Raw genomic sequence first — 25856 nt, 5'->3', positions numbered from 1 at the left:
ACCAGAAATAAACACAAGAGTAACAATCTGATCAGATAACAGACATTTCTTTTCTAGTTTTGCAACAGTGGATTTTATTACTGATTATAACAAACAGCCGTTTTATTTATTCACAAACAAGATATGCTCACAGTTTAACTTACAAAATAACTTTTAATAAAAAATAATCCAAAGTTCTATTAAAAATGCCTCATCTTCATCCAAGATTAATATTTTATAGCATAATTATACATTTGAAACTTTCAGTTGATGTCTGTTCAGTATGAATAATTAAATGAATGACAAAATCACTAATTTGGAAAAAGTTTGTATCATTTAATATCAGCATAATAAAATATTCCTGGTTGAATAGAAATAAGTTCATATCGTTCATTAATACTATTATTTGGATAGTAATTCCTGAATTATTAAGGCTATCATATTTAATGTTGCAAATCTTTGTTTAATTTGATGTAACATTATCAGTGAAAACGTTCTAACAATAAACAACTTAATGACATATTTTAGCAGTATTAACATCTTTTTACTGTTTCCAGATGTTATTATAAAATTTACAGAGAACTTTTCAGATTTAAACTTTTGGAAAATAAATTGTAATTACTGAGAAGTTTTACATAATAAACATTAAATTTGGATTTTAATTTCACCAGTGAAAGAACATAAATATTTTTGCACTTCCTCCTTTATTTTGCAGGAGATTTCTATGTTAATGTTTTCAGGAAAATTGTTTTTTATGGTTTTATGTAAGCATATGAAAGGTGTTAAAATAAAAATTTAAAATGAACAGTGACACTTTGTATAATAATAAGACAAAAACTGAATAAATAAATCTGGTATTTCTCACGTCATGTTTTTAGACTCAGTTCAGGGAAATTATCAACCGAACAAACTGAACCATGAATATGAAGACGTTCAGTCAGGAAATGTATCTTTTTCATGCGTTTATTGATTAATTTTTCATTTCTAAGGTAGAGAAAAGCTTTGTTAGGGAGGTCAGAGACAGGTGAGAAAAAAACAAAACTATTAATTTATCCTAATTGTACAAAGTTGTGGAACAAACTGATGAAGATACAACTATAAAATTATATCTGAGAAGAAATTTGATGAGAATTTTCTTTCATGATAATTTGTGTTTTATTTCAGCCCAGTTTGGGATTTTATCCACCCCATGTATTCACACACATCCATGATTACAGCAGGTGTCTGACATGGATCTGGTCCACCTTCAGCGATCACACCATAAATCCTGTTGTTGAAGATCACTCCTCCACCAGAGTCCCCCTGTAGAAAAATTTCCATCAGTATATTTATTTGTGTTGTAAAACAGACAAGTCTTCTAATCATTGTAGAGAGATATTGAAGAAACAGACTTACATAACATATATCCTTGTTTGGTCCTGAAACATGGAAATAATGCCCATGTGTCGGCTCGAAGAGTGAATCCTTTACAACATCCATGTTGACACACTGAAGATGTGGTGGAACAGAAGAATAGGGTACTGTAGAGAAACATGAGAATCATAAACATGTTATTCACTCGACCTTCTCTGTAGAGACAGAAACAAAGATTATCTTCTCATAACTTCAACATTTCTCTCACATCGCTCATTATTGGGGCCGACTGTCGTTCCTCCCTCTCCTGCCAGCTGAACAGTGTTGCCTCTAAAACACAATAAAATGTAAAAATACAAGATAACAATGTAGAAAATTAATTGTTATGAATAACAAAGAAAGAACAGACAATAAATCCTTCGAGGACTTCATCCACTGACACACGAATGTTCACCTCCGGTCTAAGGGTTCTGCGACCTTTACATGTGTCTCTGGTCCAACACACCTGAGCTAAACGGGTTCTGGTTCCGCTGGTGACCTGATTACCTGACTCAGGTGTGTTGAAGCAGAGGCAGCAGGACTGGAGGAGAGGAGTCAGAAAACCTGAAGTCTTGTTATTGATCAGAGAAAGACTTACAGAGAAAGACGATTACTGCAATCTGGTAGCTGAACAGGAAGGACATCTGTTACTGGTGTCTGAAGCTTCAGCAACATGATGTCATGCTGCTGGCCGTGGTCAGTATAAATCACAGGATTGTGTTGGATTATCTGATGGTGCTGTTTAGCAGTCCGTGGATGAACTCCGAACGTTGCTGTGAGAATACTGCAGAAAAGGTTAGATATTAATGAGCATAGAAAACCTGACCATCTGCAGATAAAACTGTCTTCTTGTTTCTGTCCTACAAGTCTGGATCTGTCTTCCAGCAGTGAGTTGCAGTCAGGATCCACTCAGGGTGGATCAGAGATCCTCCACACAGGATCCTTGTAGTAGGATTATTGGCCACCAGTCGAACATAATAAAGAAACTCCTTGTCACCACAGTTATGACCTCTAATGATTCTCTTCTGCACAGAAACATCTGAGTTCACTGAAACACCTGAAGAAGAAAAAGGAGAACTTTACTGAGACAGCAGGTACAAACATGGCTGCTGGAACAGAAAACATGAACAGCTGAAGATTAAAAAGCATTGCAATTTATATGCAACGAAGTTTCAGTCTGAAACAGAATCAGAGGGAAGTTTGAGAGTCACAAAGAGCAGCAGCCTCCCTGGAACCAGTGGGAGTGTCTCCAGTGTCTCCAGTGTGTCCAGTGTGTCCGACTCACCCAGCACCAGCACCAGCAGAACCTTCAGCAAAACCATGGCTGATCCAGCTTCCTGTGAATTTCTGCAGTCCTGGAGCAGCTTTTAAACTCTGTTCACAACTTCCTGCTGGACAGAAAGCCACCAATCACAGGACGGACACTGATCTGTCCAATCACAGGACAGACACCAATCTGTCCAGTCACAAGACGGACACCGATCTGTACTGTCATCTGCATACAGAGGAAGTTTAACAACTCATCGTTCTAAAGAAACTTGAAAAACGTTCTTGTTCCATTGACAGATTATATCACTAATAACCAAACATTTCCTCCTCTTATAACTTAATCAGCCTATGAAATGAGAACTTTTTCATCAATATTAAGAAACTGACTTAAAACAAGCAGCATCTATATTTTGCTGCAAAGTTACTTCTAAGGTAGCTTTGTCTTCTCTCAGGTGAATTCATGGAGAGCCATTTCAGCAAACATTTAAATAAATAAATATGGAAAATAAATAAATAAATTAGTAATTGGCATTTTTATTCTCATTTATACATTTATTCATTTATTCCCAAAAAATTTTCTGTCCTTTTTAAATTTTCTTTTTTCCCTATTCATTTATGATGTTCCAATGTTTATTTTTCAATTTTCTTTTTTATCATTTTCTAATTTTCCATTTTCGTTTATCCTTTTTCAATTTTTTTTACTTATCCTTTTCCAATTTTCACTTACCCTTTTTCAAGTTTTCATTTTCATTTTATCCTGTTTTTCATTTACCCTTTTTCAATGTTTCATTTATATTCATCCTTTTCCAATTTTCCATGTTTATTCATTCTTTTTCATTCATCCATTTTCAAATTTCCTTGATTTGTCCTTTTTTCAATTATCCATGCTGAGCAGAGATTGTTAAAATCATAACATTCAGTCCATTACAATATTAGGTTGTTTTCATACTTGATATTTATTTCACGACTATCAATGCTCCCCTGGACACAGCGGTGGTTGATGAGCTAATTTAAACTCCTTCTCTGCTAGTCAGTCCGTCTTTGAGTCGCGTTTTTACATTTAGGTAGTGGAATCGAAATGCACAGAATTACGCAACACCTTGTTGAAACTATTATTACTGCGATTATTAATCGTTTTGAGTCATTAATTTCAACACGTTTTGCTGATTTTTTGATATTATTATTCTTTAATAAAGTTACAAATGTTTTGGATCTTAGTAATGATTTTGATAAGTGCATCAGAAAAGGACTTGCTGGTCTCAGTCTCCTGGTGGCGTTCAGTTTGTTACATATCCATGGATATGTTATTGTTTTCTACATGAACTGTTTGTTAGTTTTGCTTTCTTGAATGAAAACTTTAGTTTTAGCAACTATTAAAACTAAAAATATGTTCAATATTTTATTGGAAATCCATTATTTTCTTCACTAACAACCAGAAATAAACACAAGAGTAACAATCTGATCAGACAACAGACATTTCTTTTCTAGTTTTGCAACAGTGGATTTTATTACTGATTATAACAAACAGCCGTTTTATTTATTCACAAACAAGATATGCTCACAGTTTAACTTACAAAATAACTTTAATAAAAAATAATCCAAAGTTCTATTAAATATGCCTCATCTTCATCCAAGATTAATATTTTATAGCATAATTATACATTTGAAACTTTCAGTTGATGTCTGATCAGTATGAATAATTAAATAAATGACAAAATCACTACTTTGGAAAAAGTTTGTATCATTTAATATCAGCATAATAAAATATTCCTGGTTGAATAGAAATAAGTTCATATCGTTCATTAATACTATTATTTGGATAGTAATTCCTGAATTATTAAGGCTATCATATTTAATGTTGCAAACCTTTGTTTAATTTGATGTAACATTATCAGTGAAAACGTTCTAACAATAAACAACTTAATGACATATTTTAGCAGTATTAACATCTTTTTACTGTTTCCAGATGTTATTATAAAATTTACAGAGAACTTTTCAGATTTAAACTTTTGGAAAATAAATTGTAATTACTGAGAAGTTTTACATAATAAACATTAAATTTGGATTTTAATTTCACCAGTGAAAGAACATAAATATTTTTGCACTTCCTCCTTTATTTTGCAGGAGATTTCTATGTTAATGTTTTCAGGATAATTGTTTTTTATGGTTTTATGTAAGCATATGAAAGGTGTTAAAATAAAAATTTAAAATGAACAGTGACACTTTGTATAATTATAAGACAAAAACTGAATAAATAAATCTGGTATTTCTCACGTCATGTTTTTAGACTCAGTTCAGGGAAATTATCAACCGAACAAATTGAACCATGAGTATGAAGACGTTCAGTCAGGAAATGTTTCTTTTTCATGCGTTTATTGATTAATTTTTCATTTCTAAGGTAGAGAAAAGCTTTGTTAGGGAGGTCAAAGACAGGTGAGAAAAAAACAAAACTATTAATTTATCCTAATTGTACAAAGTTGTGGAACAAACTGATGAAGATACAACTATAAAATTATATCTGAGAAGAAATTTGATGAGAATTTTCTTTCATGATAATTTGTGTTTTATTTCAGCCCAGTTTGGGATTTTATCCACCCCATGTATTCACACACATCCATGATTACAGCAGGTGTCTGACATGGATCTGGTCCACCTTCAGCGATCACACCATAAATCCTGTTGTTGAAGATCACTCCTCCACCAGAGTCGCCCTGTAGAAAAATTTCCATCAGTATATTTATTTGTGTTGTAAAACAGACAAGTCTTCTAATCATTGTAGAGAGATATTGAAGAAACAGACTTACATTACATATATCCTTGTTTGGTGCTGAAATACGGAAATAATGCCCATGTTTCGGCTCAAAGAGTGAAACCTTTACAACATCCATGTTGACACACTGAAGATGCGATGAAATAGAAGAATCGTGTACTGTAGAGAAACATGAGAATCATAAACATGTTATTCACTCGACCTTCTCTGTAGAGACAGAAACAAAGATTATCTTCTCATAACTTCAACATTTCTCTCACATCGCTCATTATTGGGGCCGACTGTCGTTCCTCCCTCTCCTGCCAGCTGAACAGTGTTGCCGCTAAAACACAATAAAATGTAAAAATACAAGATAATGTAGAAAATTAATTGTTATGAATAACAAAGAAAGAACAGACAATAAATCCTTCGAGGACTTCATCCACTGACACACGAATGTTCACCTCCCGTCCTCAGGGTTCTGCGACCTTTACATGTGTCTCTGGTCCAACACACCTGAGCTAAACGGGTTCTGGTTCCGCTGGTGACCTGATTACCTGACTCAGGTGTGTTGAAGCAGAGGCAGCAGGACTGGAGGAGAGGAGACAGAAAACCTGAAGTTTTGTTATTGATCAGAGAAAGACTTACAGAGAAAGACGATTACTGCAATCTGGTAGCTGAACAGGAAGGACATCTGTTACTGGTGTCTGAAGCTTCAGCAACATGATGTCATGCTGCTGGCCGTGGTCAGTATAAATCACAGGATTGTGCTGGATTATCTGATGGTGCTGTTTAGCAGTCCGTGGATGAACTCCGAACGTTGCTGTGAGAATACTGCAGAAAAGGTTAGATATTAATGAGCATAGAAAACCTGATCATCTGCAGATAAAACTGTCTTCTTGTTTCTTTCCTACCAGTCTGGATCTGTCTTCCAGCAGTGAGTTGCAGTCAGGATCCACTCAGGGTGGATCAGAGATCCTCCACACAGGTTCTCTGTAGTAGGATTATTGGCCACAAGCCGAACATAATAAAGAAACTCCTTGTCACCACAGTTATGACCTCTAATGATTCTCTTCTGCACAGAAACATCTGAGTTCACTGAAACACCTGAAGAAGAAAAAGGAGAACTTTACTGAGACAGCAGGTACAAACATGGCTGCTGGAACAGCAAGCATATGAACAGCTGAATATTAAAAAGCATTGCAATTTATATGCAACGAAGTTTCAGTCTGAAACAGAATCAGAGGGAAGTTTGAGAGTCACAGAGAGCAGCAGCCTCCCTGGAACCAGTGGGAGTTTCTCCAGTGTGTCCAACTCACCCAGCACCAGCACCAGCACCAGCACCAGCAGAACCTTCAGCACAACCATGGCTGATCCAGCTTCCTGTGAATGTCTGCAGTCCTGGAGCAGCTTTTAAACTCTATTCACAACTTCCTGCTGGACAGGAAGCCACAAAATCACAGGATGGACACTGATCTGTCCAATCACAGGATGGACCCTGATCTGTCCAATCACAGGACGGACACTGATCTGTCCAGTCACAGGACGGACACCAATCTGTACTGTCATCTGCATACAGAGGAACTTTAACAACTCATCGTTCTAAAGAAACTTGAAAAAAGTTCTTGTTCCATTGACAGATTATATCACTAATAACCAAACATTTCTTCCTGTTATAACTTTAATAATCAGCCAATGAAAGAACTTTTTCATCAATATTATGAAACTGACTTAAAACAAGCAGCTTCTATATTTAGCTACAAAGTTAATTCTAAGTTAGTTTTACCTTATCTCAGATGAACTGATATGTGAATAACAGCTGAAGGAGGAACAGCTTATCCTGTTCTCTCTCGTCCCGTCCGATAACTTTGCTTGTGAGTTATTTTTAAAGTCATAATTTTTATAGTTTTTACATTATTGACATCATAACTGGATGACTTCATAAGCCTGTCACGATAAAAAATTTTGCTGAGCGATTAATTGTCTAAAAAATTATTGCAATAAACGATAATATTGTTTCAAGACCTTTTGACACTGATTTAATGGAAATGACTAATAATGCACAGTACTTCCTGCCATAGATAGATAAACTTTATTTTCAAAAGAACATATAACACTGGAACTGATAAACTAAATAAACAAAACAACCAAAAACAAAAATAAAATGGATTCTCGGTCTCCATTAACAAAAAACGTACTTGAATAAAAAGTAAACAACATAAAGCCAAAGTGGAAATAAATACTGCATTCAACCAAAACAGTGCAGATTATGACGTTTGTATACTATTAGCATAATATTGATGTTATATTTCTGACAGAAACATGGTTGAATGACAATAATGAAACAATCATACTAATTGAATCAGCACCTCATACCTAAAATTTAAGTGAGAATAGAAAACATAAAAAAGGAGGAGCGTGGCATCAATATATAAGAATATAATGAACTGTAGTAAAATCTCTTTGGGTAATTTCACGTCTTTTGAGTATCTTGGTGTGGTGGGAAGGTGTTGAACGTCAGTGGTTGTGTTGGGTTTTCTTTTATGTCCAGACTGATTTGACAATAAAGACATTTGATGTTTTAGTGTCTTGGGAGTGCAGTGCGTGTTGGGGCGTCTTCTTTTTCTTGGATTTATAATTGGCTCTGATCCCTTATATTTGGCGAGATGTTAAATTTTAGTTCTGCAACACCATTAAATCTGTTTCTGCTGTGAAAGACTGATATATCTTTGCTAATTAGACTACAAATAATAATGGAACTTGAGAAATTGGAAGGTGGAGGGGTTAATTATTGTTATCTAAGAAGAATTTTATTGTGAGCGATTATCTAAAAGTATTCCCAGATGTCAGAGATTTTCCTCTTGCTGGCTCCATTTCAGACAATTAATCAAGTTTACTTGTGTAGCACGTTTCAGCAACAATGCAGTTCAAAGAGATTTACATCATAAAATCACAAAAATATAAAGACATAAAAAAACAAAATCTACAATTGAGAAAAGCAGTAACAAACATTACATTTTGATGAGTACCATCATCAATACACATCAAATATGTCTGTCAATGTTCCATTTTATTTTGGCCACTGAAGACAAATAATCTCTGATGCGAGACCAAATTAACACCAACCCATGATGCAGCGCGGCTCAGCGCGCTTTTATTTTGAAAACCGACACGCAAAATGAAGCAGTCACGTGACCCAGGCAATGCGAGGCCTCTTTATTGCCAGTCACGTGGTTTTCAGCAAGACGACACAAGCCTCGAAGCGGGGGCTTCATCGGACACGCCCCCTCTTTACTCGGTACAAGCCTGGAAGTCTGGATTCAGATGGCCCATCACTGGTAAGTGGCAGTTTTGCTATCCGTGGCTGAGATCATGGTTGGTTTTTGGGTGCTACACCTGTCGTGCGTTTCTGCAATGTTGCTCTGATGGCGTTGCCGGCTGCAGCTGGAGGTTGCTGTGGCGTGCGGCTTCCGTCTGGTCCTCGCCTGCTGACCCGCTTCCTCCCGGGTTAGGCTGTGTTTCCACCCCTGGGTAGGCTACCTGCTATTTAGCTTTTGATTTCTTTTATCTGGATCCACCGTTAATTGGTTTTTCTGTTTCAGGCACCTGATTGTGTTTGGAGCTGCAGCGCTTTGGACGCTCTGCTGTCTTGTCTTGTCTTGCCGTTGTTTTGGCCGCTCTCAACTAAACCTGTTGCGGATTGGGCCGGCTGTGTGGGCGGGGCGTTACTCCTCTGGCCCCATCGAAGGGCATTTGGAAGTGGATGACGACGATTTGTTCCATTGTTTTCTTTTAGTTTTGTGATTGAAGTTACTAATTTGTTGTTGTTTGTTTGATTTACTAATTTCTTTTGCATTGCATGTTTGGAATAATTGAACTTGTCTGTCCTTTTTCCTTGTGTGTTCCTTTTGTTCCAGGGACCGAGTAGTAGGCCTGAAGCCTCGTTTTTAAAGAGAAATGTTTTTTTAAAAAATTGTTAAATTAAATATTGTGCACTGCTAAATCTGTGTTCGGGTGCATCTGGTAATTTTTAAAGAACAGATCTCCACCTGCTGTTCACATTGGTACTGAGGTAAAAGGTCACAAACGAACTTTGACACTAACTTTATACAAAACTCTAACGTATGTGGAACGTTTCTTTACTGACTTGAATGAACTTCTGTCTCTCATATGCATTGATTATGATTGTTTTATTGTCTGTGATTTCAACATTCATATTGACAACCTGAAGACAGAGGGGCAAAAAGCTCTGTAATGTATTAGAGAATTTTGGTTTAACACAAGGGCTGCACAGTGGCGCAGTTGGTAGAGCTGTTGCCTTGCAGCAAGAAGGTTGTGGGTTCAATTCCTGGCCTGGGGTCTTTCTGCATGGAGTTTGCATGTTCTCCCTGTGTGTGCGTGGGTTTTCTCCGGGTACTCCGGTTTCCTCCCACAGTCCAAAAACATGACTGTCAGGTTAATTGGCCTCTCCAAATTGCCCCTAGGTGTGAGTGTGTGTGTGCATGGTTGTGTGTCCTGTGTGTCTCTGTGCCCCTCGCCCGAAACGTTGGCTGGAGATGGGCACCAGCACCCCTCCCGACCCCACTGAGGGACAAGGGTGAAAGAAAATGGATGGATGGATGGTTTAACACAACATGTCAAACAAGCAACACACACTCATGGACACACACTGAACCTGGTTATCAGTAAGAGTGTGAACATTTCCAATGTTTCTGTAACTGATGTTGCCTGTCAGATCACTTCCTGTTATCTTTGACAGTTCTTTATCCGTTGACCCACTTGGACAAAGCTACTATCACAAAACGTTTTTTCACAGAAAACATTTAATCAAATCTACTCTTCTTTCTCACCCTTAAGCTGTAATGATTTTCAGTCTTTTCAGCTTTATTAAAATTGTAAACTTAGGTTTGCTTGAACTATTTAAAAATAATACCTCTTCTATGCATCATTTTTTGTATTAATGTTGGTACAGATAATGGGCAAACCCAGTACTTTGTTTGCTAGAAGTTCAAACTGACTTCAACTACATACTTTCAAAAGAATATTCAGATTTTAACATGCATTTTCTAGATAGTAAATATTTAAATTTTCTCTTACTCATCAACTTAAGCATTGTCACACCTCTGAAATATGTTTTCCTGTTCATCTTATTGTGGTACCAATCTTTCACTAAAACATTTATTTTCCTGAGATATCCATTTATTTTCATGCAAAACTCTCTAAATGAGGTTTAGGTTTTGTTTTTGGATTACACTGGGTCATTAAATATGAACTCTTATTGGGATTTAAAAAAAAAATATTCAAATTTGCATCATAAAACGTCCTGATGCGTTCTGGGCCCCGTTCTCCCTGGTGTTCACCAAGGACAGAGATAAACTCCCATCAACTAAACTCAGCCAACCCATTGAGATCTTGTTGTTAAATTACCTTTCCCTAGGATCCAGGAAATGGGACCTTGCTGACCATCACGGCGTCCATCCGTCCAGGTTCAGCCGGATCATCACTGAATGGACCAACTTATTATTTACTCAGTTAAATTAGGATCTGGAAACCGGAGGATATACAAAAGTCTACCTGTAGACTTTAATAGCTACCCTCACACTGTGGTGATCCTGGACTGAGGTGAGCCGCTCTTCCTCTCCTCCAGAGTGACGTGTTTTCATCACCAGTAAAGACAAACAAGTCCGACATCTCAGTAACTGCTGGGAAGTATATTGTATATTCATTTTCATTTCGTAATCCTGTTTGTACTTAAAATTGAATCACTTTTATAATACTCTGCATTTCACAAATCCATTTCCCTTATGTGTTTACATTGCAAGAAGTGCTTGCATATAGGCCTTCAAGTGGGATATATTGAATTTGTTCATCCAATATGTCAGACTTTTTCAAATTGGCTTTCTTCTCCCTCTCCTGTTCCTCTTGTAACTTCTGGCCTAACTGCAGCTTGGCCCTCTCTTTACAACACTTTTCCTCCAAAAGAATGAAGTTGGCAGCTTCTTTCCTCTTAAGATCCTAGAGATTGTCATATACAATCGTCCTAGATTCCTCTAGAGAACGGAACTTTTCCGGAATCCTGATCTTAGTCTTGTGTTGTACAATCTTTGATTTGGATTGAACATCTTCCTTTGGACCATCAGCCCGTTTCTCTGTCTCATCCTGTTTGAAGAATTTCTGGTCTTTCTCCTTTTTGTGTCTCCTCATCTCAATGTCCTCAATTTTGCCTTTCAATTTCAGCTATTTCCTTCTTTTTCTGCTCTTTATATTTAATTTCAGCAACCAGTGTGTCAGTCAGAGACTGTTTCATTGCACCTTTCTTCTCCCTCTCCTGTTCCTCTTGTAACTTCTCTCCTAACTGCTGCTTTGCCCTCTTTTTACAACACTTTTCCTTCAAGAGTGTAGTTGGCAGCTTCTTTTCTCTTTCCAGATTGTCATAAACAATCTTCTTACATTCTTCTAGAGTAGTGGTTCTCAACGTGGGCGGTACTGCCCCCCAGGGGGGGTTTAGAGGACGGCAGGGGGCGCTGGCCGAAATTTTTTACAAAAGGGGGGCGGTGGGATTCCTTTGGGGGTCGAGTGTATGTTTTCTACGCTCCTTCACCCTGACGTACCTTCCTTTTGTTTTTCCCCTGAAAGCTCTGGTTTGCACAGTAAATGCCATGTGGGTGAAATTTTATGGATGATACTCTGATGTCCCATTCTCCTGAAGGCAGCACAGAGCTGCACCACCAGAAACTGACAGAAAAACTGAGGAGAAGAGCTATGATTAATGTAGCTACAGTTCTATCTGTCATAAATGGTGGGGTTGCGGTGAGGACGAGGACGCAGGCAGACCCAGGAAGTAGGAGAAAATTATGAATTTAATGAAAATATCCAGGAAACAGAACAACAGAGAACAGCACGAGGAACATCTGACGCCAGAATTGATGGCACAGGGAAACAGGTAACACATTACAACATTAGACAAGGATCCGACGAAGAACACAGACAACAGGTGAGACTAAATACACATGGGGTAATCAAGGGAACGAGACACACCTGGGAGACAATCAACGGGGAAGACGCAGAGACAGGACTCACAGGGAACAGGATCACACAGAAAAAACTCAAAAATAAACACACAGAAACACGGATCATGACACTATCCATGTTTTAATGTTGCAGAGCTCAGTCGTTTTGCAAATAGTTCAAAGTTTAAACTGGTATTGCTGTACATCTTTTATCTGGTCATTTTGTGTAATATTTAACAACTAGAAAATGGCAAAGAACAAGAATAGTTTTTCCACTCTGATTGGCTGCTGCTAGGCCTATCAATTTTAAGTTCAATGTTCATTCATTACATTTTTGTAGACACCTGTGAAAATAATTTCTATTCCCATGGCTTTTTTGTTCTCTTAGAAATTATTTTTGATGATAAATATAGAAACAAGCATAAAAATCAAAACATCTACAATAGTGATAGTAATATTCCATCAGTGCAAAGTAGCCTACAAATTCTTTATTGGGGAGCGGTGAGGGACCTGGATAAAGGCCAGGGGGGCGCTGGCCCAAAAAAGGTTGAGAAACACTGATCTAGAAAAAATAAACTTTTCAGGAAGCCTCATCTCACTCGTGGCCAAATTCCTGCTTTGCTGTTTCTTCACTTCCCTTGGCCTCCAAAAGAGCGTAGCTGGAAGATTCTGTCCTCTTTATTTCCTCTAGATTGTCATAAACAATCATAGATTCCTCCAGAGAATTAAACTTTTCAGGAAGCGTCATCTCACTCTCATGTTGTACAAACGCTGATGTAGACTGAAAACCTTCATTTGGGCTCAGTCTTGTCCTGCGTGCTGAGATTCTGCTGTTTCTTCTGTTTCTTCTTCTAAACTTCCTACATTTGATAAAACCTTTCTGATTCCATCAAGGAATAAGACCCTTGACCATTTCCATCATCTTCTGCCGTTTATATTCAACTTGACCATCCCATGTGTCAGTCAAAGACTTTTGCATTTCAACTTTCTTTTCTCTCCTGTTTGTCAAGTAACTTTTGGGCAAACCCCTGCTTGGCCATTTTTTCATAAAACTTTTTCTCCTCTGAAGCATCTTTGGCATCTTCTTGTCTCCTTATATCCTTCAGATTATCATAGGCCATCTTTTTACATTTCTCTTGAAATTTAATCTTTTCAGGAACAGTTCAATATATCCCACTTGAAGGCCTATATGCAAGTACTTCTTGTAAACACATAAGGGAAATGGATTTGTGAAATGCAGAGTATTATAAATGGATGGGAGTTTTACCCTTTTACAGTTCTGTTGGCAATTCTCAGGGAGGTGCACAGAGTTGGAGTCCATTGAGGGAAGTTTGACAACATTGGTATTGCTAACTTTCTGACGACTCAGTAAAGTTCTGCAAACATTGCTGGTTTTTGCGTCATCATGTTTGTCAGCAGAATACACCGATCTTCCTGCACAGTTCTTGGAGCAACTTCTCCATGATCTTGCTTCTGCTAGAGTCTCCTGAACTTCGTGATAAGCAGCAAGTTTGTGTTTCTGATGCTTTTTATTCGTTTGACTTTCACACACTCTTTCCAATTCAATTAAGGAAAGCATGTACGTATTGCCTTTCAATCTCACAAAGTTCCTTTTTCTATTGCTATTTAAATTGTATCTGGGAATCCCACGAATCAGTCAGAGACTTGATAGCTGTAGCTTTTTTCTCTATCTCCAGTTTTTCACGTTTTGCTCTGCAGATTCCTGATGTTTCATTTCTTTCAACAGTTTATCCTCCAAAAAAGGCCTTTTTTAGCTTCTTCCTTCCATTTTTTTACGTCTTTCACGACTTCTGTCTTTATCAGGAATGTCGCAGTCACTCTTAGTCTAGAAAACCAGATTCATACTGAACATCTCTTCCTTGCTCAGTAACACTGTGATACATTTCCCACTGCATTACTTCTGGGTTGTTGATATGTTTTTTTTAGTCTCATCCTGTGTCTTCAGTTTCTGCTGGGGATCCTTCTTCTGTCTCCTGGCTCCAATTTCCTCAGCTCCAGGAAGCACCCCTTGCCTTTCAGTCCTGTCCATTTCCCTCTTCTGTTTCTGTCTATATTGATATCGGGCAGCCAGTTCATCAGCCAGAGGCTTTTGCTTTGGAGTTTTCTTCTCCTGCTGATGTGCTTCATGTAGCATTTTGGCAGCCTCCTCCTTGGCCATATTGTTACCTAGCCCTTTTTGCAAAAGAGAATTGTAGGAAGCTTCCTTCCTCTATATATCCTCTAAATGTATAAATATATTGAGGATATATAAACTGTCATCCACAGTCTTCTTTTGGTCTTCCATGTATGGCTCAGTCTCATGCTGTCTCAAAAATTTCTGGTTTTTCTCTTTCTTCTGTCTCCTCAATCTCCATTTCCTCAATTTGATGCAGTCTATCTGACTCTATTATGGCAGCCAGTTCTTGCCTTTCAATTTAAGCTATTTCCTTCTTCTTTTGATGTGTATATTGAATTTGAGCATCCGATGTGTCAGTCAGAGACTTTTTCAAATTGGCTTTCTTCTCCCTCTCCTGTTCCTCTTGTAACTTCTGGCCTAACTGCTGCTTTGCCCTCTTTTTACAACACTTTTCCTCCAAAAGAGTGTAGTTGGCAGCTTATTTTCTCTTTCTATTGTCCAGATTGTCATATGCAATCTTCTTACATTCTTCTAGAGAAATAAACTTTTCAGGATACCTCATTTCACTCGTGGCCAAATTTCTGCTTTGCTCTTTCCTCACTTCCCATGGCCTCCAAAAGAGCGTAGCTGGAAGATTCTTTCCTCTTTATTTCATCTATATTGTCATAAACAATCTTCTTACATTCCTCTAGAGAATTAAACTTTTCAGGAAGCTTCATCTCACTTTCATGTTGTACAAACACTGTAGATTGAAAGCCTTTATTTGGGTCACCAACACTTTGATATATTTCACACTGTGTTATCATTTGGTCCCTCATATTTTGCTCAGTCTCATTCTGTGTGCTGAGATTCTGCTGCTTCTTCCGTTTCATCTTCTCATCTTCCTCCATTTGATAAAACCGTTCTGATTCCATTGAGGAATAAGACCCTTGACCATTTCCATCTTTTTCTGCCGTTTATATTCAACTTGACCATCCCATGCATCAGTCAAAGACTTTTGCATTTTAACTTTCTTTTCTCTCTCCTGTTTGTCAAGTAACCTTTGGGAAAACCCCTGCTTGGCCATTTCTTTATAAAACTTTTCCTCCTTTAAAGCGTCTTTGGCATCTTGTTTTCTCCTTATGTTCTCCAGATTGTCATTTTCCATGTTCTTACATTTCTCTTGAAATTCAACATCTTGAGGAACATTTTTCTCCCTCTCGCAATGTACATATTCTGACCGAATCCCTTCAATAATACTATTATATTTTTGCCATTTCATTACGACTTGTTCCTCTGCATTTTCAGTAACCTGTATGACGAGTTTGTTCTTTTTTACATGACAAAGACTTTTTAAACTGTTTGTCATGTGTGTCTTGTCCAGAAACCTCATTGGATTTAGATGTGGACAAGTTGAGAGCTTTTTGTCTCTTTCTCTTTTGGACACAATGTTTTTGCTTCCAGTCTTTTAGCTTCTTGCAGTTTTCTCCTGCTTGTCTCTCCAATTCCCCAAATCCCGTGCGTAAACATTTTGTGGTGTAGGTCTGTTTCTTCTCCTGTAATTTGCAAATTTCAGCATCCCATCTTTCTTTCAACCCCTGTACTCTTTGAAGTTCATTATCTTGATCAATACATGTCTGAATATCAATTCTGTCTTTCAAACATGAAATGAAATGTGAGCTGAAGTCAATGTTACAATCAGTTGTCGGGCAATTCTCCGGTCTCTCCTCTGCATTTGTCCAGTTTCTTTTGGTTCTGTCGTGCTGTCAGGTTTGAAAAGTTTCGTAATTTTAGGCAAGCCTGAAAGAAATGCACTTAAATTACAATCCTCGTCTTGAATTTTGATACTCTTGTTCAGATCGTCATCTGGTTCTATCTTCATCGTCTTCATCAAAGGGATAACCCTCCTGGGTAATCGACGGGAATTCATCTTACATTTCTGTCCACACTCTTTCCAATTCAATTAAAGAAAGCATATCTTTCTTTCAATCTCACAAAGTTCCTTTTTCTGTTGCTGTTTAAATTGTATCTGGGAATCCCACGAATCAGTCAGAGACTTGATAGCTGCAGCTTTTTTCTCTTTCTCCAGTTTTTTTACGCTTTTGCTCTGCAGATTCCTGATGTTTCATTTCTTTCAACAGTTTATCCTCCAAAAAAGGCCTTTTTTTATCTTCTTCCTTCTTTATAAGTGACAGTTGGTCGTACACTATTTTTTTTACGTATTTCACGACTTCTGTCCTTATCAGGAATGTCGCTATCACTCTCATAGTCTAGAAAACCAGATTCATCCTGAACATCTCTTTTTTGCTCAGTAACACTGCGATACATTTCCCACTGCATTACTTCTGGGTTGTTGATATGTTTTTTTTAGTCTCATCCTGTGTCTTCAGTTTCTGCTGGGGATCCTTCTTTTGTCTCCTGGCTCCAATTTCCTCAGCTCGATATCCAGGAAGCACCCCTTGCCTTTCAGTCCTGTCCATTTCCCTCTTCTGTTTCTGTTTATATTGATATCGGGCAGCCAGTTCATCAGCCAGAGGCTTTTGCTTTGGAGATTTCTTCTCCTGCTGATGTGCTTCATGTAGCATTTTGGCAGCCTCCTCCTTGGCCATATTGTTACATAGCTTCTTTTGTCAAAGAGAGTCGTAGGAAGCTTCTTTCCTCTATATATCCTCTAAATATATAAATATATTGAGGATATATAAATTGTCATCCACAGTCTTCTTTTGGTCTTCCATGTATGGCTCAGTCTCATCCTGTCTCAAAAACTTCCGGTTTTTCTCTTTCTTCTGTCTCCTCAATCTCAATTTCCTCAATTTGATGCAGTCTATCTGACTCTATTAAGGCAGCCAGTTCTTGCCTTTCAATTTAAGCTATTTCCTTCTTCTTCTGATGTGTATATTGAATTTGAGCATCCGATGTGTCAGTCAGAGACTTTTTCAAATTGGCTTTCTTCTCCCTCTCCTGTTCCTCTTGTAACTTCTGGCCTAACTGCTGCTTTGCCCTCTTTTTACAACACTTTTCCTCCAAAAGAGTGTAGTTGGCAGCTTATTTTCTCTTTCTATTGTCCAGATTGTCATATGCAATCTTCTTACATTCTTCTAGGGAAGTAAACTTTTCAGGAAATCTCATTTCACTCGTGGCCAAATTTCTGCTTTGCTCTTTCCTCACTTCCCTTGGCCTCCAAAAGAGCGTAGCTGGAAGATTCTTTCCTCTTTATTTCATCTATATTGTCATAAACAATCTTCTCACATTCCTCTAGAGAATTAAACTTTTCAGGAAGCTTCATCTCACTCTCATGTTGTACAAACACTGATATAGACTGAAAGTATTCATTTGGGTCACCAACACTCTGATATATTTCACACTGTGTTATCATATTGTCCCTCATGTTTTGCTCAGTCTCATCCTATGTGCTGAGATTCTGTTGCTTCTTCTGTTTCTTCTTCTCAACTTCCTCCATATTGTTACATAGCCTTTTTTTGTAAAAAAGAGTCGTAGGCAGCTTCTTTCCTCTATATATCCTCTAACTATATAAATATATTGAGGATATATACATTGTATTCCACAGTCTTCTTTTGGTCTTCCATGTTTGGCTCAGTCTCATCTGGTCTCATAAATTTCCGGTTTTTCTCTTTCTTCTGTCTCCTCATCTCAATTTCCTCAATTTGATGCAGTCTGTCTGACTCTATTATGGCAGCCAGTTCTTGCCTTTGAATTCAAGCTATTTCCTTCTTCTTTTGATGTTTATATTCAACTTGACCATCCCATGCATCAGTCAAAGATTTTTGCATTTCAACTTTCTTTTCTCTCTCCTGTTTGTCAAGTAACTTATGGGCAAACTCCTGCTTGGCCATTTCTTTATAAAACTTTTTCTCTTGTAAAGAATCTTTGGCATCTTCTTGTCTCCTTATATCCTCCTGATTATCATAGACCATCTTCTTACATTTCTCTTGAAATTTAATCTTTTCTGGAACATTTTTCTCCCTCTCGTCATGTACATATTCTGACCGAATGCCTTCACCAACTCTGTTTTTGCCATTTTATTACGACTTGTTCCTCTGCAGTTTCAGCAACATGTTTGTTGAGTTTCTGTTCTTTTTTACATGACAAAGACTTTTTAAACTGTTAGTCATGTTTGTCTATTTCAGAAACCTCATTGGATTTAGCTGTGGACAAGTTGAGAGCTTTTTGTCCCTGTCTGTCAATTTGCAACAATATTTTTGATATATTTTTCTCCTGCTTGTCTTTCCAATTATCCACATCCTGTGTGTAAACATTTTATGGTCTAGGTCTCCGTTTCTTCTCCTGTAATTTGCGAAGTGCGGCTTCGTGTCTTTCTTTCAACTCCTGTGCTCTTTGAAATTCATTATCTTGGTCAATGCATGTCTGAATATCAATTCTGTCTTTCCAGCATGAAATAAAATGAGAGCTGAAGTCAATATCAGAATCAGTTGTGGTGCAATTTTCCTGTCTGGCTTCTTTTGGTTCTGTCATATTTTCAGGTCTTTCAGGTCTTAAATCTTTTGTAATTTTAGGCATGTTTGAAAGAAAGGCACTTTCAAACTCTCTCAAAAATTTCCGGTCTTTCTCTTTCTTCTGTCTCCTCATCTCCATTTTCTATATTTGATGCAGTCTATTTGACTCCATTATGGCAGCCATTTGTTGCCTTTCAATTTAAGCTATTTTCTTCTTCTTCTTCTTCTGTTGTTTACATTGAATTTGTTCATCCAATGTGTCAGACAGAGACTTTTTCAAATCGGCTTTCTTGTCCCTCTCCTGTTCCTCTCATAACTTCTGGCCTAACTGCTGCTTTGCCCTGTCTTTACAACACTTTTTCCCCAAAAGAGTGTAGTTGGCAGCTTCTTTTCTCTTTCTATTATCCAGATTGTCATAAACAATCTTTCTAGATTCCTCTAGAGAATTAAACTTTTCAGGAAGCTTCATCTCACTCATGTTGTACAAACACTGATGTAGATTGAAAGCCTTCATTTGGGTCACCAACACTGATATATTTCACACTGTGTTATCATTTGGTCCCTCATGTTTTGCTCAGTCTTGTCCTGCGTCCTGAGATTCTGCTGCTTCTTCCGTTTCTTCTTCTCAACTTCCTCCATTTGATAAAACTTTTCTGATTCCATCAATAAATAAGATGCTTGCTTTTTAACCTTTTCCATTTCTATCTTCTTCTGCCGTTTATATTCAACTTGACCATCCCATGCATCAGTCAAAGTCTTTTGCATTTCAACTTTCTTTTCTTTCTTTTCTCTCTCCTGTCAAGTAACTTTTGGGCAAACTCCTGCTTGGCCATTTCTTTATAAAACTTTTCCTCCTTTAAAGCGTCTTTGGCATCTTCATTCTCTTTATGTTCTCCAGATTGTCATTTTCCATCTTCTTACATTTCTCTTGAAACTTAACCTTTTCAGGAACATTTTTCTCCCTCTCGTCATGTACATATTCTAACCGAATCCCTTCACTAATGCTATATTTTTGCCGTTGCATTATGACTTGGTCCTCTGCATTTTCAGTAACCTGTTTGTTGAGTTTCTGTTCTTGTTCTTGCTTCCAGTCTTTTAGCTTCCTCTTCTTCTGTTTTTCACTTTCCATTTTCTCCATCCTGTGCATTAGACTTTTGTATTACAGCTCTCTTTTCCCTCTCCTGTATGTCCTTGTTTGTCTTGGGAATACGTAACTTTTGAGCAAAATTCCTGCTCTTCCATTTCTTCAAGTTGCTTTTCCCTTAATAGAACTTTGTTGGCAGCTTGTTTCTTCCTTATAGTTTTCAGCTTGTCTTGCAAAGTCTTTTTACATTTCTCATACAATCTGTACGTGCAAGAATGGCCCCCTGTTTTACTTGAGCACGGGAAAGTTGGTTTCCCTGAGCTTACACTAATGTTAGATTTAGTTGTGGGGCAATTCACCTGTTTCTCATTTGATTTTTTCAAATTCTTCTTAGAAGCCCTACAAATGGGTCATGAATGGGTCTGTTGGCAATTCTCAGGGAGGTGCACAGAGTTGGAGTCCATTGAGGGAAGTTTGACAACATTGGTATTGCTAACTTTCTGACGACTCAGTAAAGTTCTGCAAACATTGCTGGTTTTTGCGTCATCATGTTTGTCAGCAGAATACACCGATCTCCCTGCACAGTTCTTGGAGCAACTTCTCCATGATCTTGCTTCTGCTAGAGTCTCCTGAACTTCTTGATAAGCAGCAAGTTTGTGTTTCTGACACTTTTTGTTCTTTTGACTTTCACACACTTTTTCCAATTCAATTAAGGAAAGCATGTCTTTCCTTTCAATCTCACAAAGTTCCTTTTTCTGATTCGTATCTGGGAATCCCACGAATCAGTCAGAGACTTGATAGCTGCAGCTTGTTTCTCTTTCTCCAGTTTTTCATGCTTTCGCTCTGCAAATTCCCAATGTTTTATTTCTCTCAACAACTTATCTTTGTGTAGCTTCTTCCTTCTTTTTTCCAAATCCCGTGCATAAACATTTTGTGGTCTAGGTCTCTGTTTCTTCTCCTGCAATTTGCAAATTTCAGCATCCCATCTTTCTTTCAAACTCATTATCTTGATCAATACATGTCTGAATATCAATTCTGTCTTTCAAACATGAAATGAAATGTGAGCTGAAGTCAATATTACAATCAGTTGTGGTGTAATTCTCCGATCTCTCTTCTGCATTTGTCCAGTTTCTTTTGGCTTTGTCGTGCTGTCAGGTTTGAAATCTTTTGTAATTTTAGGCAAGCCTGAAAGAAATGCACATAAATTACAATCCTCGTCTTTAATTTTGATACTTCTTTGATACTTCTATCTGGGAATCCCATGAATCAGTCAGAGATACCGCCATAAGAGCCAAATAAGAGTAAGAAAAATCACAATAATTTTTTACCATTAAAGCATAGCTCGTTACATTGATACAATTTCTTTCATAAATCATTAATTAAGCAGAATTAAAATACTTAAATAAACTTCAATCACTGTTACCTTGTTCCCTTATTGACTGAAGCTAAAACTTAAGTTGCCTTTTATGGATTTTTCTGCCTTGCCGTTAACCTTTTCTTTCTTTCAGTTAACCTTTTCCGGTAGCTCTGTTACTATAGATACGTTATACAGAATGATACACAAATAAAATCATTGAACTTTAACTTTAACGTAGACCGGGTCCTTAAAAGGATGCAGACACTGAATTCGGACACAGCTAAACAAAGGCTGTGTACACACTGCAGGCTGAAATGATCCGATTGAAATGACGCCGGCTCCGCCACCATGCTGACGTAGAGCAATCCTCCCCCAATCATTTCTGGGCAACTCTCATCAACTGACCAATCAGCGTTGCAGGTACAAAGATGCCTACAATATTGACAATCGTTAATAGTCCTTGTCATAGCAAAAATTCTGCAGTCAGAGAGTTTTTGAAGAAAATAATAGATAATCTAAGTTGTCAGTGGGGAATATGCAATCTTGACATCCGTTACCCAGAACGTGTAGAGGGCGGAATACAATTTATACAATTTTCAAAAGCAAAAAGGAGTCCGGAAAAACGCAAGAAATGGATCATGAACTGCAGCCCATCTCACGTCCAGTTGAATGACACTGATGGACTGGAACTACCATGTTATTCAGCACGAACAGGTGTTCTGACTATTGGTCGTACCCGTAAATCCAGCATACCTTACGGTAATGCGCATGCACACATCGATGTTACATCACATACTGCTAACTCAGCAGATTTCTTATAAATCCGTCATACCTGTAGAAGTTTCATTTGTGTGTTTTATTTCTCAGAAGTTTACGGTAAATTTTATTTAAGCTGCCATGTTAATCAAACATATTAACATAAATTACTTTTGTTGTGTCCAATGTCGTTACCATACTGTAAACAAGACATCAGTCCCGTTTAGTGTCACTATTACTACAAATACTGTTTGACTACAAATTGGTCGGGATATTTTGTCCCTATAGCTACCTTTTTAATATTTTAATACTTCTTTAGAAAACTGCACGGAATATGTCCTTTAAAAAGCACATAACGCTGGATGCTGATCAAAGCTGCATTAGGCAACAAGCAGAACAACATCTCTTTCTGGACACTGCGTGGAAATAACAATATTTTTCCTTTTTTTTTTTTTATTTATTGTAAACGTCTGAGAAATAAAACACACAAAATGAAACTTCCACAGGTATGACGGATTTATAACAAACGTAACATCGATGTGCGCATGCGCATTACCACAAGGTATGCTGGATTTACGAGGTATGACAGATAGGGTACATTCACACTGCAGCCTGAAGTGACCCAATTCCAATTTTTTGGCAATTCCGAATTTTTTGCTGGGGTCGTTCACACTGCCAGTAAATGCGACCTGTATGCGTTCTGCAGTGTGAACGGGCAAATGACCTGAAAGTGTCCAACATGCGCACTAGAGGGCGCAATAGCGTCAGCGTTCTAAGTATTCTGCCAACCGCCATAAAAAGAAGAAGTGCTCAGTGTTTGCGGAAGTAAACATGGAGGCTAACGGTGGAGCTTAGCTTACACATTTGAAGTTGTTGTCCAGCCGGAACAGCATATTAACAACTTAATCCTCATTATAGTCCGTCATGATTGTTGTTTTTCTTCCTTCTTGCGCATATCAGGTCACAGAATAGTGACCTGATATGCGCAAGTCACTATTCTGACTTGCGCAGAATAGTGATGTTCAGTTCAGTTCGGATAAATGCGATCTGGACGTTAGGTCGCATTTGAATCGGATACATATCGGATATGGGTCACATTCATTAAAGAATCTAACCTGTGCTGTTCACACTGCCATGAAAAGATCGGATACAGGTCGCATTACATCAAAAAAAATCGGAATTGGCTCACTTCAGGCTGCAGTGTGAATGCACCCATAGTCAGAACACCTGACACCTGTTGTAAACATCCCATTTTTTTGTCATAAGGACATTTACTGATGGTCAAATCAAGCCCTGCAGCGGTTAATTAGGCAAATTATTAAACACAAGTGAATAAAGAAAACCACACTAAGGCATGCGCTTTGTCTTAAATGCTGTTTTAACATAATATATTAGTATTACTTCCTAATACATTATCTGGAAGTAATCTGGCTAACGACTTAAGGACTCAGGGCTCTGTACTATCGGTTCACGGCTCGGCTCAAACCTCCGTGCTAACATGTCAGGCTCCATGCTAACGACTTATGGCTAGCGGCTAAGCGTCAAATAAACACAACTCAGTAAAATTAAAATAGCAATGCTAAACATCTAATTATTTCCAGATCAATAAGTGAAGGTAGTTATGATGGATTTTACGTGTGTAGAATCCAACGGTAGCTATATTAAAACTTAAACGGCAGTAACTGCTGCACTGACATTTAAACACCGTTTCATGCTAATGTTAATTTCTAAGCATTTTTCTGAAGGAAGATTTTCACAAGTCGGTTTTATTAAAGACATTACTCACCCATTTGAAAAAATTATGTTCTTTCTCCTTCTTCAGGCTCCTCTTCTCAATTTCCTCAATTGGTCACAACTTTTCTGATTCCATTATGGCAACCATTTGTTGTCTTTCAATCTGGTCCATCTCCATATTCTTCTGTTGTTTATTTTTAATTAGGGCAGCCCATGTGTCAGTCAGAGACTGTTTTATTGCAGATTTCTTCTCCCTCTCCTTTTTGTCACACACCTTTTGGCCAAATTCCTGCCTTGGCCTTTCTTCACGTCGCTTTGGCTCCAAAAGGATGTTGTTGGCAGCTTCTTTCATCTTTATATCCTCCAGATTGTCATACACAATGTTGCATTGAGTCAACCTTTCAAAGGCCGGATGGTAAAATGATGATTTATTAAAGCCGTCCTTTTTCATCAACCACCATAAGAGCTAAATAAGAAAAATAAAAATCACAATCATTTTTTACCATTAGTAAAGCGTAGCTCATTACATTGATACAATTCCTTTCATGAATCATTAATTAAGCAGAATTAAAATACTTAACTAAACTTCAATCACCTTTACCTTGTTCCCTTATTGACTGAAGCTAAAACTTCAGTTGCCTTTTATGGATTTTTCTGCCTTGCTGTTAACCGTTTCTTTCTTTGCAGTTAACCTTCTCCGGTAGCTCTGTTGCTCTGTTACTATAGATACGTTATACAGAATGTTACCAAAATAAAAGCATTGGACTTTAACGGCAGTTACAAGAAACAAAGGCTGCAGCCTGAAGTGACCCAATTCCAATTTTTTTGACGTAATGCGACCCGTATCTGACCTTTTCACTTTCAATCTGAACATCACAGGTCGGAATCTTTTCGAATGCGACCCATATCCCATACATATCTGATTCAAATGCAACTTATTGTTTATATTTAAAATGGGCAGCCCATGAGTCAGTGGGAAACTGTTTCACTGCAGCTTTCTTCTCCCTCTCATGTTTGTCACTCACCTTTTGGCCAAATTCCTGCCTTGACCTGTCTTCAAGTCGCTTTGCCTCCAAAAGAGTGGAGTTGGCAGCTTCTTTTCTCAACCTTTCGAAGGCCGGAACTGATGGTAAAATGATGATTTATTAAAGCCGTCCTTCTTTGTCATCAACCGCCATAATAGCTAAATAAGAGAAATAAAAATCACAATAATTTTTTACCATTAGTAAAGCGTAGCTCGTTACATTGATACAATTCCTTTCATGCATGAATCATTAATTAGGCAGAATTAAAATACTTAAATAAACTTCAATCACCTTTACCTTGTTCCCTTATTGACTGAAGCTAAAACTTAAGTTGCCTTTTATGGATTTTTCTGCCTTGCTGTTAACCGTTTCTTTCTTTGCAGTTAACCTTCTCCGGTAGCTCTGTTGCTCTGTTACTATAGATACGTTATACAGAATGTTACCAAAATAAAAGCATTGGACTTTAACGGCAGTTACAAGAAACAGGCTGCAGCCTGAAGTGACCCAATTCCAATTTTTTGACGTAATGCGACCCGTATCTGACCTTTTCACTTTCAATCTGAACATCACAGGTCGGAATCTTTTCGAATGCGACCCATATCCCATACATATCTGATTCAAATGCAACTTATTGTTTATATTTAAAATGGGCAGCCCATGAGTCAGTGGGAAACTGTTTCACTGCAGCTTTCTTCTCCCTCTCATGTTTGTCACTCACCTTTTGGCCAAATTCCTGCCTTGGCCTTTCTTCACGTCGGTTTGCCTCAAAAAGAGTGGAGTTGGCAGCTTCTTTTCTCTTTATTTCCTCCAGATTGTCATCTACAGTCTTCTTACATTCCTCTTGAGATGGGACCTTTTCAGGAAGCTTAGGCCCCGTTTACACGCCAACAGATTCGGGGGGGGGAAGAGT

At 37.8% G+C, this 25856-nt stretch overlaps 1 protein-coding gene across 11 annotated transcripts; it reads right to left on the bottom strand.

The window, feature by feature from the left end:
* Nucleotides 1-926: 926 nt before the first annotated feature.
* Nucleotides 927-25438, bottom strand: LOC103462220 (factor V activator RVV-V gamma-like). 11 transcript variants are annotated; one of them, XM_081604984.1, is made up of 10 exons: nucleotides 25244-25438; nucleotides 24947-25104; nucleotides 24523-24641; nucleotides 23974-24387; nucleotides 2657-2762; nucleotides 2236-2428; nucleotides 1970-2155; nucleotides 1601-1662; nucleotides 1375-1499; nucleotides 927-1281 (listed from the first exon to the last, which is right to left on the bottom strand). In XM_081604984.1, the coding sequence occupies exons 5-10, from the start codon at nucleotides 2691-2693 to the stop codon at nucleotides 1135-1137; spliced, it is 750 nt and encodes a 249-aa protein (XP_081461110.1). In that variant the 5' UTR covers nucleotides 2694-2762; nucleotides 23974-24387; nucleotides 24523-24641; nucleotides 24947-25104; nucleotides 25244-25438; the 3' UTR covers nucleotides 927-1134. The 11 variants fall into 11 exon arrangements, with proteins under 11 accessions (XP_081461110.1, XP_081461111.1, XP_081461112.1 ...); XM_081604985.1 differs by having other exon boundaries at nucleotides 2657-2759; XM_081604977.1 differs by lacking the exons at nucleotides 927-1281; nucleotides 1375-1499; nucleotides 1601-1662; ... (1 more) ...; nucleotides 2236-2428; nucleotides 2657-2762 and adding exons at nucleotides 4995-5351; nucleotides 5445-5569; nucleotides 5671-5732; ... (1 more) ...; nucleotides 6304-6496; nucleotides 6709-6826 and having other exon boundaries at nucleotides 25244-25376.
* Nucleotides 25439-25856: the final 418 nt, after the last annotated feature.

Source organism: Poecilia reticulata, chromosome 3 (assembly GCF_904066995.2).
Source record: "Poecilia reticulata chromosome 3, P_reticulata-male-v2, whole genome shotgun sequence".
In the NCBI taxonomy this organism is placed as follows: domain Eukaryota; kingdom Metazoa; phylum Chordata; class Actinopteri; order Cyprinodontiformes; family Poeciliidae; genus Poecilia; species Poecilia reticulata.
This window is presented reverse-complemented; position numbering and strand designations above follow the sequence as displayed.

Excerpts from the sequence above, each read along its gene's own strand:
- LOC103462220 (XM_081604977.1), bottom strand. The coding sequence starts at position 6,757 with ATGGTTGTGCTGAAGGTTCTGCTGGTGCTGGTGCTGGTGCTGGTGCTG. Across the intron at positions 6,497-6,708 it reads GGTGCTGGTGCTGGTGCTGG|GTGTTTCAGTGAACTCAGAT; the intron begins GTGAGTTGGACA and ends TTTCTTCTTCAG. Across the intron at positions 5,570-5,670 it reads CGGCCCCAATAATGAGCGAT|TACACGATTCTTCTATTTCA; the intron begins GTGAGAGAAATG and ends GTTTCTCTACAG.